The sequence below is a fragment of the Asterias amurensis genome, chromosome 5, assembly GCF_032118995.1.
Source record: "Asterias amurensis chromosome 5, ASM3211899v1".
Classification (NCBI taxonomy): domain Eukaryota; kingdom Metazoa; phylum Echinodermata; class Asteroidea; order Forcipulatida; family Asteriidae; genus Asterias; species Asterias amurensis.
The window spans coordinates 24187162-24200665 of record NC_092652.1 but is presented as its reverse complement, the minus strand read 5'-3'; the positions used below and the strand labels follow the sequence as shown (position 1 = coordinate 24200665).

At 38.5% G+C, this 13504-nt stretch overlaps 1 protein-coding gene across 1 annotated transcript; it reads left to right on the top strand.

Annotated features, from left to right (window-relative positions):
- The first annotated feature begins 4780 nt into the window (after positions 1–4780).
- Positions 4781–7231, top strand: LOC139937564 (C-C chemokine receptor type 1-like). The gene has a single exon (XM_071932768.1). The coding sequence runs from the start codon at positions 5121–5123 to the stop codon at positions 6465–6467; it is 1347 nt and encodes a 448-aa protein (XP_071788869.1). The 5' UTR covers positions 4781–5120; the 3' UTR covers positions 6468–7231.
- Positions 7232–13504: the final 6273 nt, after the last annotated feature.

Sequence of the window (13504 nt, the reverse complement as noted above, 5' to 3'; positions counted from 1 at the left end):
CTAAAGACCTGGCTTCGCCGACACTTCGTAGGAGAGTCTCTGCTCGGACGGCCATGGGGGACTAGTGAAGGGATAAAAGAAGGGCAAAAAACACTAATGGGCACGACGGTTTATCCAACACCGTGGACCCCATGAGTCATTGCTATATGATAACGATAACACACGGGGTCCCAACATGCCTAATTGATAAAAAGAAGAAGCCCCATCCAAATCAATCAAACCTCCACGGGTTTTATTTGAATTTACTTCGACAGTGCTGTATGCAGTTAAAGGGAAATGTTTACCTTTGGTTTTTGGATCAATTCAATTGTTTTAATCTTATATAAATATATACAGGTCCCTCATACCTATTTTTAATACCATCCTACCTTTGATCTTGCTAGTCTTTATTAATTGACCATTGTTAGGTGCATCATGATGCAACTTGCTCTAATTCTACCCTTTCATGTCTCCCTGCATTGTTATAGAACAATGCATGTACCACTTTTACGGTCCAGTAATCCACCCTTTCATACTAAACATCCTTTGTCCTCGCCACTTTACTCCTATTGGTTCATAGCCACCAATCGTTTCTGAAATAGAAACTTTGATTGGCTGTTATTTTCCCGCTTCTTTCTGAATCCTTCCCTTAATCCCTTTCCCCTCTCTTTTTCTATAAATGGATATGTATTTGTTTGTACTTGTTTTATGCCTCTGAAGAAGGTCCGGATTGGATCGAAAGCTAAGGCCATCTACCCTATTTATAATATACATGCTTATTGTAATGTATATGGTATTAAAGGCATTGTATGGTGAGGTATCAATGTATATTTGGTTTCTGCGGTAACACCATTTGAGTATCTTGGCATATAAAATGTAGTTACAAACTAATACTAAACCTTTGAAAATTTCTTTACAAAAGGTGGTCGCGTTTTGATATCGCAAAAAAAAAATACAGAGTGGTTTTTGTCCATGCAGGAAAATTATTGATCCGTTTGAATTCACAAACTGAGAAACGTTTCTCAGTTTCAAACTTGGAGGATAAAAACTGAAATATTTGTCTATAACCATATTACTTCCAAGTGAAATGATTCTCAAAATGTGTTGTACTGTTAAAAGGCTGTTTAGTGTACACCTAACCAAATAATTCCATTCATTTTAAGGGTGTTACCAAACGTTTACTTCCCTTTAAAGGCACAGGGGTCGATTTCACAAAGGTAGTCCTAACTTAGGACTAATCCTAAGCAATGCTAAGAGATAGCACCAGTCCTAAGTTAGGATGAGTTACTGGTCCTAACTTAGGACCAGTCCTATCTCTTAGCATTGTCTAGGACTAGTCCTAAGTTAGGACTACCTTTGTGAAATCCACCCCTGGACACGTTTATTTGTCAAAGACCAGTCTTCTCACTTGATGTATCCGAACATATGCATAAACCAACAAACCTGTGAAAATTTGGGCTCAATTGGTCAACGAATTTGCAAGAAAATAATGAAAGAATACCTCTTGATGCATTAATTTGTGTGCTTTCAGATGCATAATAAAAGGCTTCAGCTGAAGTTTTTTAATATTTAAAATTACCTCTTTCTCAAAAACTACGTTACTTCGGAGGGAGTTTCTCATAATGTTTTATATTATAAACATGCAGCTCTCCATTGCTCAATACCAAGAAAGTTTTTATGCTAACAGTTATTTTAAGTAATAATTTCCAATAGTGTCCAGTGCCTTTAACAAGAAAAGTACTGTCATTAATTACGATTATAATGGCGGCGATTTCCCTCTAACCCTGTATCCGTCCTCAGCTTCACTTTAAGCCGTTTGCAATCTTAAAGGGTTTTGGAACCTTTTGTGTATCAATTTTTTGGTCTTGAAATGAATCTCTAATTACTTTGAATAAAGATGTATGTAATATTGTAGTTAACTTGTAGAAGTTTCAGCTTCATTAGTCCTCAAGCTTTTGAGCAAAAAAGTGAACACCACAGAGCGTTTTTTTTTTAGGAGAGTCGCGTAAATGCATTTTACAATAATTATAATGTTTTTTCGTGACATTGATTTACTCATTTCTCAGAAACTACAGCATTAACAGCAAGTAATATGTTAAGGGAAGCTTTCTACCATAATTATCTTTAAACCGTGTAAGTTGAATGTACATCTGTGAACATTGTGATTTGTGTCGTACAAAGAGTACACAAACCCTTTAACCAGCATCACAGATCACATCAACACACATTACGATCCCCAGTTCAAGCAGTTTGAAAAACAACTTCATCGTGTTAGCAGCTCAGGTCAAGTCTTCTAGAAATTCTCATTTCCGAAATGTGTTTCGAGGCTGAGTGTGTTTTCCAAGTGACCTGGTTTGTGATCGGACGAATGTTCTTAGAGTCTAAATTGCGATGTTTAAGCACAGTAGATTGACTGCTAGATCAGTTCTACATGTGTTCCGAAGATGTTGTTGGGGCTATTAAAGAGTGCTTGGGACCGGAGGAATTAATTTCTAGTTTCGGACTCGTACATCAAAACAGGGGCCGAGTTGGGAAGTACTTGATGATGCAGGTCATTTAAACTCCGACTCCAGGTTTTTAAAACCCTGATTCCATGTTAGTCAAACCCTGACTCCAGGTCAGTCAAACCCTGACTCCAGGTTAGTCAAATCTTGACTCCAGGTCAGTAAAACCCTGATCCATGTCTGTCAAATCCTGATTCAATGTCAGTCAAACACTGACTCTAGGTCGGTCAAACCCTGACTCATGTCTTTAAAACCCTGATCCAGGTCGGTAAAACCCTGACTCCATGTCAGTCAAACCCTGACTCTAGGTCAGTCAAACGCTGAATCAAGGTCGGTAAAACCTGAATCCAGGTCACGTCAAACCTTGAATCCAGGTCAGTCAAACCCTGATCCAGGTCAGTCAAACCCTGAGTGCATTCAACGGTGAATGGTCAGTCAAATCCTGATTCCATCTAGATCATTCAAAGCCTGACTCCAGGTCAGTGATACCCTAAAGACTGGGACAGTCAAACCATAGTCTAACAGATACACTCTAATTCAAGGGGTGTTCACAATGACAACCGACTCTTCAGATGTCCAGCATAATTTCGCCATATTGATTTTTACTTTCAAGGGGAAAGTTTAAATATTCATGAGCAATCAATCATCACAAGACGGAATCCTTCAAAATATTAAATTTGATTTATTTGTCCTTGCAGTCACCTTTCAATATACGAACACTGTTACGGTAGATTGAAATAAAACACTGATGACTTCTTCTTCCGGGTTTACCTTTTGAACCCTAACAAAGGCTTGGAATTCAATTTGTTTAAAATAAGAAAAAGGGGCTCAAGGCTGTCTCTATTCAGCGCTTCCCATTCAGTTGTCACTGGTTTTCACATACACGAACTTGTACTGTAAAATCATTCCAGTTTTATTGTGAATAGAAGAGGTTTCTTTCTGTATTACTCGCACCCGGTTGTGACTTGTTTTTTGATAACGTCCTCTCCAGTAATCTAAATCGACAGTTTCGAATTCATTACTGTACCGGCTGCGTGGCCTAAGCTATACCGTCGGAAATGTCGCAAGTACGGGAGCACTAGACTGATGCGACAACCAGATAAGCTATTTATTCGACCGGAATTAATTATAGTTCTTCTACTATACCGAGACACAATTGACAGTCTGTGTATGACTATTTGTTGTGTTTTCTCTACCTCATTGGGAATATTTTGTATCACATACGAGGTGGCCTTTAACTTTCGCAACTTTATCTCATCCGAAGATCCGCAAGGGTGGGTTTTAGTTATTTCATAGACGTGTATCAATTTGCGTCATTGAGTTTAATTAAAAGTGCCACCGTGGGCGTTGATGAATACTCCCCCCCCCTCCCCTGGTGCCCCCCCCCCGCCGCCCCTAGAAAGTCAACACCGAAAGAACAGAAATGTGTTTACCCTAAAATGTTGTTGAACTTCTAATCCTAAACATTATTCAGACTTCTCATGCATTATTTTGAAAATATATGTTGTGTAAAGTGTGATACTTTTTGTTAGGACTGTTTGTTTGTTTCATGAACACAGTCTGCCACCCTAAGGTCAATAGTGCTAAATACGATGTGTGGACCTGAGGTCCACTTTGTGGTCCACGAAATGTAGGACCCTTAAACACTGTGTGTGCTTACACATGTCCACACAGTGTTTTTACAGTGTTGAAGTATCGGGTTCCTGTCCACAGAGTAACTGCAACATAGAGCTGTGGGAATACGGAAGGGCCCTTATGGGGTTTTTACACAACGGAACAATGGACCTCCATTTTGTTCAAATTGGACCCCACAAGGACATTCTATAGAAAGAGTGACTAATAGAACAACGTTTTTAGCAGGACCTCATAAAACCGGATCTGTTAAAAGGTGCGTGTGTTTGAATACACATGACATACGGGGACAGTCCTCAGTTCGTTTCGTGTGGGGATGTCAATAAACAAAATTAAGTCCAAACCATGGTATGTCCTCTGTACACTTTTATACAAACATGTTTGAGTTTGTAACCATGTTTAAAATACAGCACGAAGTAACGTCTTGTAACAAGACTACAACTCTAATGGCCATTTTTATTCTATAGGCCGAACAAAACAGACAGATTTAAGCCGATATTAGTATGTACGGTCGCTGCTTTGTTCGGCGATTTAGCCGTCCTTCCACCCACTCGTGTCGTCATTATGAAGGCAGCGTGTACATGACACGACTCCATCAGCACGGATGACTGATTTAGTATCACTGCTGCGCTGTGTGGGTTCGGTCATGCACTCAAGTAGTGGGGATGCGCCACAACGGTTTGGCGAGAAACACATGCATCCACCAGTGCACACCTCGCAGCATCAAAAGATCTCATACGTACAAAAAAAGTCTCTACACTCCACTTCCGAACAGAGAAAGAGGATCTTGCAGAGATTTGTTGGCATGTAATAGTGCTTAGATCCCATGATGCGGAAAGCTACTACAACGATGCGGAAATGAGAAACGCTGTGAGCAGGTGTGGAATTAACCAGCGTCTTCTGGCCGTGGGGGTACACACATGAGGAGCACTGGATGATTCACTTGTGTACTAAGTGTCCAAGTATACCAGTGCGAAGAGGTATACCCTAAAGCTTGCGGTGAACATGGAGGGCCAAGAAACCACATCATACGCCATGGGTGTATCTATAGAGTGGTCGAATTCAACGCCTAGGTGTGATGTTCGGGAGTACTCGCTTGGGATTACCATAACTGTTTCCCTGCTGTACGGTATGGTGTTCGTGCTGGGCCTTATTGGGAATATCACAGTGATTGTGATTGTCTATATTCGACCAAAGCTACGCAGTGCCTCCAATGTGAACCTCCTCAACCTAGCCTTTGCAGATCTGTGCTGCTGCGTCGGTCTCCCGTTCTCAGTTATCAGTGAGATCAAAGAGACATGGATATTTGGCGATGTAGCCTGTACTTTGGCTGCATTCTTAACCCTGTGGTCATGTACAGCTATAGTGATGATTCTACTAAATATATCCATATATCGTTACTTTGTTATATCGCGTGCCAGGAGTAAAATGGTGAAAGTCTTACGCAAACGGACAGTCCGTATAAACATCTTGGTGTGGCCTCTCTCGGCGTTATTCAGCGCCCCTCCCATATTGGGATGGGGTAGCTACAGTGATTGTGTCGGACTTCCAAGTTGCTTCTTGGATCTCCCAAGAAGTAGAACCTACGTTGTTTTCTTCTTTGTGTTCACCACTGTAATACCGTCGGCTCTCATGATCTTCTGTTACACTCGGATATTCTCAACAGTTCGGAATAGCTCGAAGCGAGTCAAGAACGCAGCTCAGGCTCTGTTCCGAGCTTCGGCTGCCATCCTGACTGAGAACGTGGTTCCCGAGTCCACAGAGACCAGACGGAGTCGATGCTCCCTACGGGACGTGGAGTTCCTCCCGCTCCCCGTCCGATCTCACCGGGGGTCGGACTCCGGTATCCTCCAGTCGTCGCGCTCGGATAAACGCCTGTCCATCGTCTCGTACACTTCGGTGATAGCCAACATGAGACCCGAGGAACTCCGGCTTGGTAAGTCCCTGTTCCTGGTCTTTGTGGCGTACCTCCTCTTCTGGTTCCCCGTTGTGACCATCATGCTCATCGAGTCGTTCCTCGTACTAGAACCAATCCACGACCTGTGGTTCGCCATGCAGCTCTGCATGTACATCCACGCCGCAGTGAACCCGTTCGTGTACGGCCTTCTGACGGACCCTTTCCGGTGTGTCATCAACTCGGCCATGTCCTGGCGGACCAAGAGCCGGCCCTGTATCAGCGAGATGAAACGTCCGTCCATCGCGACCATGGACCGCTTGAACATAGAGAGCGATACCTACCTTGAGAGGAGTAACAGTGATAGTAGGAACTGCGAACGAATTAACCTAAAGAGATTGTCCATACCAGAGAGCTGTCATCCAGCTCGTCTATCTCTCTCAGCTTCGTCATTTTAGACTTTATATTATTAATAATAATAATAAGGACACCATTTGTAAGGCGCACTTTCTCTGTATTACATTCAACAGACATGGGCCCAATTTCATAGAGCTGCTTAGGCAGAAAATATTGCTTTACAATTGTCTGCTAAGCAAACAAGAGCAGGGTACCAGTCACAAATTGTACATGTGATATGGTAGTTTGGCTGGTAATCTTTTTTTTAAGGTAAGCATAAGTTTGCTGTGCTTAGCTATTTTTGTGCTTAAGCGTATCTATGAAATTGGGCCCTGTTTTCATAATGCGGCCATCTTGTTAATCTCCAATTCAACTCAATGTAACCAAACCGAGGCCGTGAGGAGAAATAGTCTGGTTCCTTTTTTCGCAAAATGAATATTGGCATTCGTTACTGTGATTGGGTACTGGAACATGACCGAGATGGTGGCAGTAGGATAAAGGATTTGTCGCGCAAGACAGCTCGAGGCACCAAAAACTGCACTCTATATGCAAAGGGAATACTTGGGGAGCACAATTAGACATAAATCTTCCCAAATAAATTATGAATTAAACAACTAAAATGTTGATTATTTATTGATGTATTTATAGTAATATTTTGTTGCGAAGAGATTGCCTGGCACTGTTTACCAGTCAAATTGCTCGTGTGCGACATCTCAGGAGAGCATCTGAACATCCTGCCACCAAAACACAATACCTGAGTATTTAAAGGGACTAATGTAACTTTTGTAGGACAAAAAACACAATGTCCACAGATTTACACTTAACTTACACAGTTTTAAGATAATGATAGTAGAAAGCTTCCCTAAAGTTATTACGTGCTGAGGTGCTGTAGTTTTTGGGAAATGAGTAAAACAATGTCATGAAAATAACTTTCGTCTCATGAGACGAAAATTATTTTAATCATTTACAAACGTATTTTTATGACATTTTTTACTCATTTCTCAAAAACTACAGCACCTCAGTATAAAGTAATATTTGAAGAGAAGCTTTCCACTATCATTATCTTCAAACCCTGTAAGTTTAAATTTAAATCTATGGACATTTTGAAAAAGTACCCAAATCCTTTAAAGGCACTGGACAATATTGGTAATTATTCAAAATAATTGTTAGCTTTAAAAACTTACTTTGTAATGAGCAGTGGAGAGCTGTTAAAATATTTTCTGAAGTGACGTAGTTTTTGTGAAATAGGTAATTTTCAGCATATATTTAAAGACTTAAAGCCAAAGTATTTACTTTTATAAAAAGAACACTGATACAAATTTGTAATGCTGCATCCGATCACTACAAAATTGTCTTCGTTTTCCCAATAATTATCGAGAGATGAACATTCGTTTCTATAAACACTGCTGGGCAAAGATGGAGGGGGTGCACTACCCCCTGGTCCCGGTCCAATTCCTGATAGGGTTGACAAGGAAACAGTACTTTTTGCTATTCAGTGATGCAGTCAAAAACACAAGCAAAATTTGTTGTTTACTTTCCGGTTGGAAATAAAAAATAACACACGTCGTTGTTTTATTGACTGCATCTGGTTTTCTCCAATATAATACATGAAAGGCTAAAATATTTATTTGGTTGACTGACTTAAAGTTGTTTTGAGCTCTAAGTATGGGGTGCAGTAGGCGATCCTTTATAATCATTTCAATTTTATTTTTCGCAATTGCACACAAAACCAAATAAAGAAAGCTGCACGGCCTATGGCCTTTGCAATATTCAGCTAGTGGTAATAAGCACACTAGATTTGATGCAACAAAAAATATATATATATATAATTTAGGGGCAAAATATTAGTAGCCAGTGCAGGCTTCCCTATATAGTAATGTTATTAGAGGGAAACTATAAAAATAAATAGTTAAAGACACGGGACACTATTGGTAATTGTCAAAGACCAGTCTTCTCACTTGGTGTATCTCAACATATGCATAAAATAACAAACCTGTGAAATTTTGAGCTCAATCGGTCATCAAAGTTGGGAGATAATAATGAAATAAAAAACATCCTTGTCACACGGAGTTGTGCGCTTTCAGATGCATGATTTCGAGACCTCAAATTCTAAATCTGACGTCTCGAAATCAAATTCGATGAAAATTACTTCTTTCTCGAAAACTACGTCACTTCAGAGGGAGCCGTTTCTCACAATGTATTGTACTATCAACCTCTCCCCATTACTCGTTGCCAAGTAAGGTTTTATGGTAATAATTATTTTGAGTAATTACCAATTTCGTCCATGGCCTTTAACTTGTGGGTACAACCATGTGAATATATGTAGAGTATACTATTCGAAATAAGAAGTAATATGTCGAGACCACTGAGCCAACACTCCCGCAATAGAGATTTGCACATGGTTGTATACCCGCAAGTTCACTATAGTTATTCATATACTCCTCCTGTTTATCCACACCATGCAAAGCTTAAAGTGATACTTCACAATTTTATTACCAATACCACTCCTCCACAGAATTATGATAATTTGAAATGTAGTCGTTTAGGAGAAATGCCACACAAACCAAAGGTATTTATTTGTATTCGCAAACGATCAATGGCAAAAAAAAGAGGTGACCACATAAAATTGTCGGTTGGTTGTGTATAATGCTAATTTTTGATCACTCAGAAACAAAATTCTTTGCTTAGAGGCACTGTACATGTTTGATAATTGTCGAAGACCATGTCTTCTCACTCGGTGTACCCCAACATTATGCATAAAATAACAAACCTATGGATATGTTTTCTCTTGGTCATCGAAGTTGCAAGAAAATAATGAAAGAAAAACACAATGTTCCGCAAATTTGTGTGCTTTCATTTGCCTTATAAAAAGCTTCAGCTGAAGTATTTTACTATTTGAGTGAGAAATGTTCTGCTTCTCAACACGTTTATCTCTATATATTACTTTAGAGGGAGCCGTTTCTCACAATGTTTTGTACTATCAACAGCTCTCCATTAATTACCAAGTGAGTTTTTATGCTAAACACTATTGTAGTGTAGTCAGTAAGGAATTCACAAGGACGCAGAGAAGTTATTTATCAGTATGCTATCATGTTCACTTCATGTCATGTAATACAACTCTACCATCCAAGATGGCGTAACCCCCAAACCCCTTAAAACTAGAGGGCGCACTTGCATTTTAACCACGGACACAACTATGTTGATAGTGTCCAGTGCCTTTAAAGGATTTGGGTACTTTTTGTAACACAAAACACAATGTCCACAGATTTACATTAAACTTACACCGTTTGAAGATAATCATAGTAGAAAGCGTACCTTAAAATATTAGTTGCTGAGGTGCTGTATAGTTTTTGAGAAATGAGTAAAACAATGTCATGAAAATACGTTTTTAGATGCTAAAATAATTTTCGTCTCATGATCACTGAGACGAAACTTATTTTCATGACATTATTTTACTCATTTCTCAAAAACTACAGTACCTCAGCAAGTAATATTTTCAGGGAAGCTTTTTACCATCATTATCTTCAAACTGTGTAGGTTAAATGTAAATCTGTGGACATTGTGTTTTTGTCCTACAAAAAGCACATAGACCCTTTAAAGGCAACGTATTATACCTTTGGTTGAACCGTTCGATTGTTTAAACCGTGTTGTTTCATACATTTACATTTCGAAAGGTGATAGTAGTATTCTTGAGAGCAGATTATCTGGGGCGGTTATTTCCAAGCAGAAAGAGTAACCCGAATTTGGAATACCCAATCTGAGAAACGGTTCGTAAAGAAACGTTTCTCAGATTGAAATCTTGTTGAATTCCTCTCTCTCTCTCTCTAAAACCACATTCCTAAAAGGAGGGAATCGTTTATCAAAACGTTAAACATTCAACAGTTGCAATGCTTCTGACCAATTAAGTTTTTATGGTATCTCAACATATGCATAAAACAACAAACCTGTGAAAATTTTAGCTCAATCGGTCATCGAACTTGCGAGATAATAATGAAAGAAAAAACACCCTTGTCACACGTTTTAGATGGTTGATTTCGAGACCTCAAGTTCTAAACTTGAGGTCTCGAAATCAAATTCGTGGAAAATTACTTCTTTCTCGAAAACTATGGCACTTCAGAGAGAGCCGTTTCTCACAATGTTTCGTATCATCAATCTCTCCCCATTACTCGTCATCAAGATAGATTTTATGCTAATAATTTTTTTTGAGTAATTACCAATAGTGTCCACTGCCTTTAATGTTTGGAGTAATTACCTAAGGTATCCTTTAAAGACACTGGACACCTTTAGTAATATTGTCAAAGACAAGTATTCTCGCTTGGTGTATATCAGCATAATGCACAAAATAACAAACCTGTTAAAAATTTAACTCAATTGGTCGTCGGAGTTGCGAGAATGGAAGAAAAAACACCCTTGTCAGATTCTGAGGTCTCGAAATCAAATTCGTGGAAAATTACATCTTTCTCGAAAACTACGTTTTTTCAGATGGAGCTGTTTCTCGCAATGTTTTATACTATCAACAGCTCTCGATTGCTTGTTGCCAAGTAAGTTTTAATGCTAAAAATTATTTTGGGTAATTATCAATAGTGTCCACTGCCTTAAAATCCTGGAACATGTTAGTTATACTTAACCGTCTTTAGAAGTAAAACTGCTCGATTCCATCCCACGGGCAGAAAAATGTACTGATTTACAACAACTCGATCGTCGGGTGTCAACCTATTATAGTTGGATAATGAACTAAAGATGCCAAATAAAAAAAAGACATGTTAAGCATCCCGCCTGCTCACCTTTAGAGGCCGCCTCTTTTTTATCTTTTTCTTTTTTCTTTTAATGATTTGTTTTCTTTTTAATGAAAAATATTATTCATTTTAACGAGCTCAGACGCACAAAATAAATGTTGAAAATAAAAAAGCCCTCCTTCTTCCTTTTTGAAAAAAGCAGGACGCTAAACATGTTTTTTTTTTCTTCATTTGGCCTAAGATCAAATTAATAGGCAAACGAGCATAATTAAAGTGTGTAGGTATATTCCTATTACATGCTTTTCTTCTCAACATGATTCTTGTATCCCCCATTGTCGGGTCATGACGGCTAAAATAAGTTGAAAAGTAAAATAAAATGCATTTGATGTTATCTTTCAAAAATGTTAAAATTATCATAATAGATGATTTGATATTCCTATAAAATTTATAGCGGAGTTGTTGGAGTTGAAGCATTCTGGGGCTAGTTATTGCATCAGTGTTTGCGAGTGTTTTATACCAAAACACACCCCCTCACACACCCATCCCCACCTCAAACTCTTAGGAGCTCCTTTGAAGTATCGCTGCTTATTTTGACCAACAATTGAAATAAGATTACTATAAACGTCCATACAAACAAACAAACAATCCATGATAAAGCACACTCCATATTCGTAATGTTTTCATTATATAAACAAACTCAAGTGTCTTCTCAACAGAAAGGTTGTTGTCTTACAAAGTGTTTACTTGAAATGATTTTCTCCTCAAAAAACACACAAAAAAAACATCTCTCCTTTGTAAACGATAAAAAAGCCTGCACTCTAAAACCTACGTATAAGCCGGGATCCCTTGTCTGGAAGAATATTAATTCTTGTAAAGAAAGTCTTCATTAACGTTCACTTTGATCATAGTGTATTATTTGCCGCTCGAACCATCGCTGTACATTAGAGTAATTTGATCAAATATAATGCATTGACGTCAGAGTCTCAAGACGATGACGAAAGCTATATTGAACACATCTATTGTTATGTACTAAGACCATCTTAAAACACTTACAGTGTTTGAAGATGTCCAAAAATAGATTAGAGTTTATTTCGATTGCTTTAAGCCGGATTTCAACTTGCACAAAGAATCCCAAGAAAAACCATAGGCATAAACCTTAAAGGTACTGGACACTATTGGAAATTACTCAAAACATCATAAACCTTACTTGGTAACGAGCAACGGAGCTAGCTGTTGATAGTATAAAACATTGTGAGAAACGACTGCCTCTGAAGTAACGTAGTTTTCGAGAAAGGGGTAATTTACCATTAAAATAATAAAAGACTACTGTAAGCTCACTATTTTGTACAATAAAGATGTTTTTCTTGCAATTTCGACGTTGAGTTCAAAAAGGTTTGTTATTTTTGGCATAGTGTTGAGATACGTGAGAATACTGGTCTTTGACAACAATTATCAAAGGTTCATTGCCTTTAAATCTGAGTTTTCGCTGAAACACGACCACTCAATCTGATAGGGATAGGGGAGAAAATCACTGGTTGGTTCAACGATGTGTCTTTAGAAAACTAGAGGATGGAAACTAATTTACTCTTTCTAAAACAACATTTGGCTCGGCCAGGCTTCGAATTGATGATACCCAAGCCAACATCCTTATGGACTGTGAAATGGGTAACCCTGTTTCAGCCCTAGGAGTAGGTGGCAACGGCCTCTGGACACAATAATTGTAGCCCACACCTTGAAGATGTTTTTAAAAAACCATTATTATCCCTGTATTAAGGATATAAATAATGTACACCTTTAAAATGGAAGTGAAAACAGGCATGATGTTCTTTCTTCTTTAGTTTGATTTCAAGTTTTTATTTTTGCCCTTGGAAAAATCAGAAAGATTGTGATTAAATAAACAATTACTCTTTGACGTTCATAATATGTAGGATTAACTCGTGTACTCCATAAAATATTCCTACTGTTTTCCCAAGCACCATTATGTCATGTTTGTGACAATGTGAATTTCATTGTTAATTCCAACCTTAGAAAAATGATGCAGAATTATGAAAAATTTAAAAATTATGCAAAATTGTTCTTAAAGACCGCACCCTTTATTGGTTACATCCCATAGCGGATCAGGGCGTTGACCGAGTTTGATATGGGGACCTTTAATCAATAAAAGACAAATAATTTGAAACAGATATTGACCAATTATTTACGGTGTCACAGTCGGGATCATTGGCGTTTATGTGAAGACCCTAGATGAGGTCGGGCGCTGGTATTAATTTGGTCAGTGTGAACTTTGCAAGCAGAGGGTTGTTTTAATAGATGTTGACTACAGAGATTTATTGTAAAATTGCAGTATACCCGCTGCTTAAACA

Coding starts and splice junctions, on each gene's coding strand:
- LOC139937564 (XM_071932768.1), top strand. CDS start 5,121: ATGGAGGGCCAAGAAACCACATCATACGCCATGGGTGTATCTATAGAG.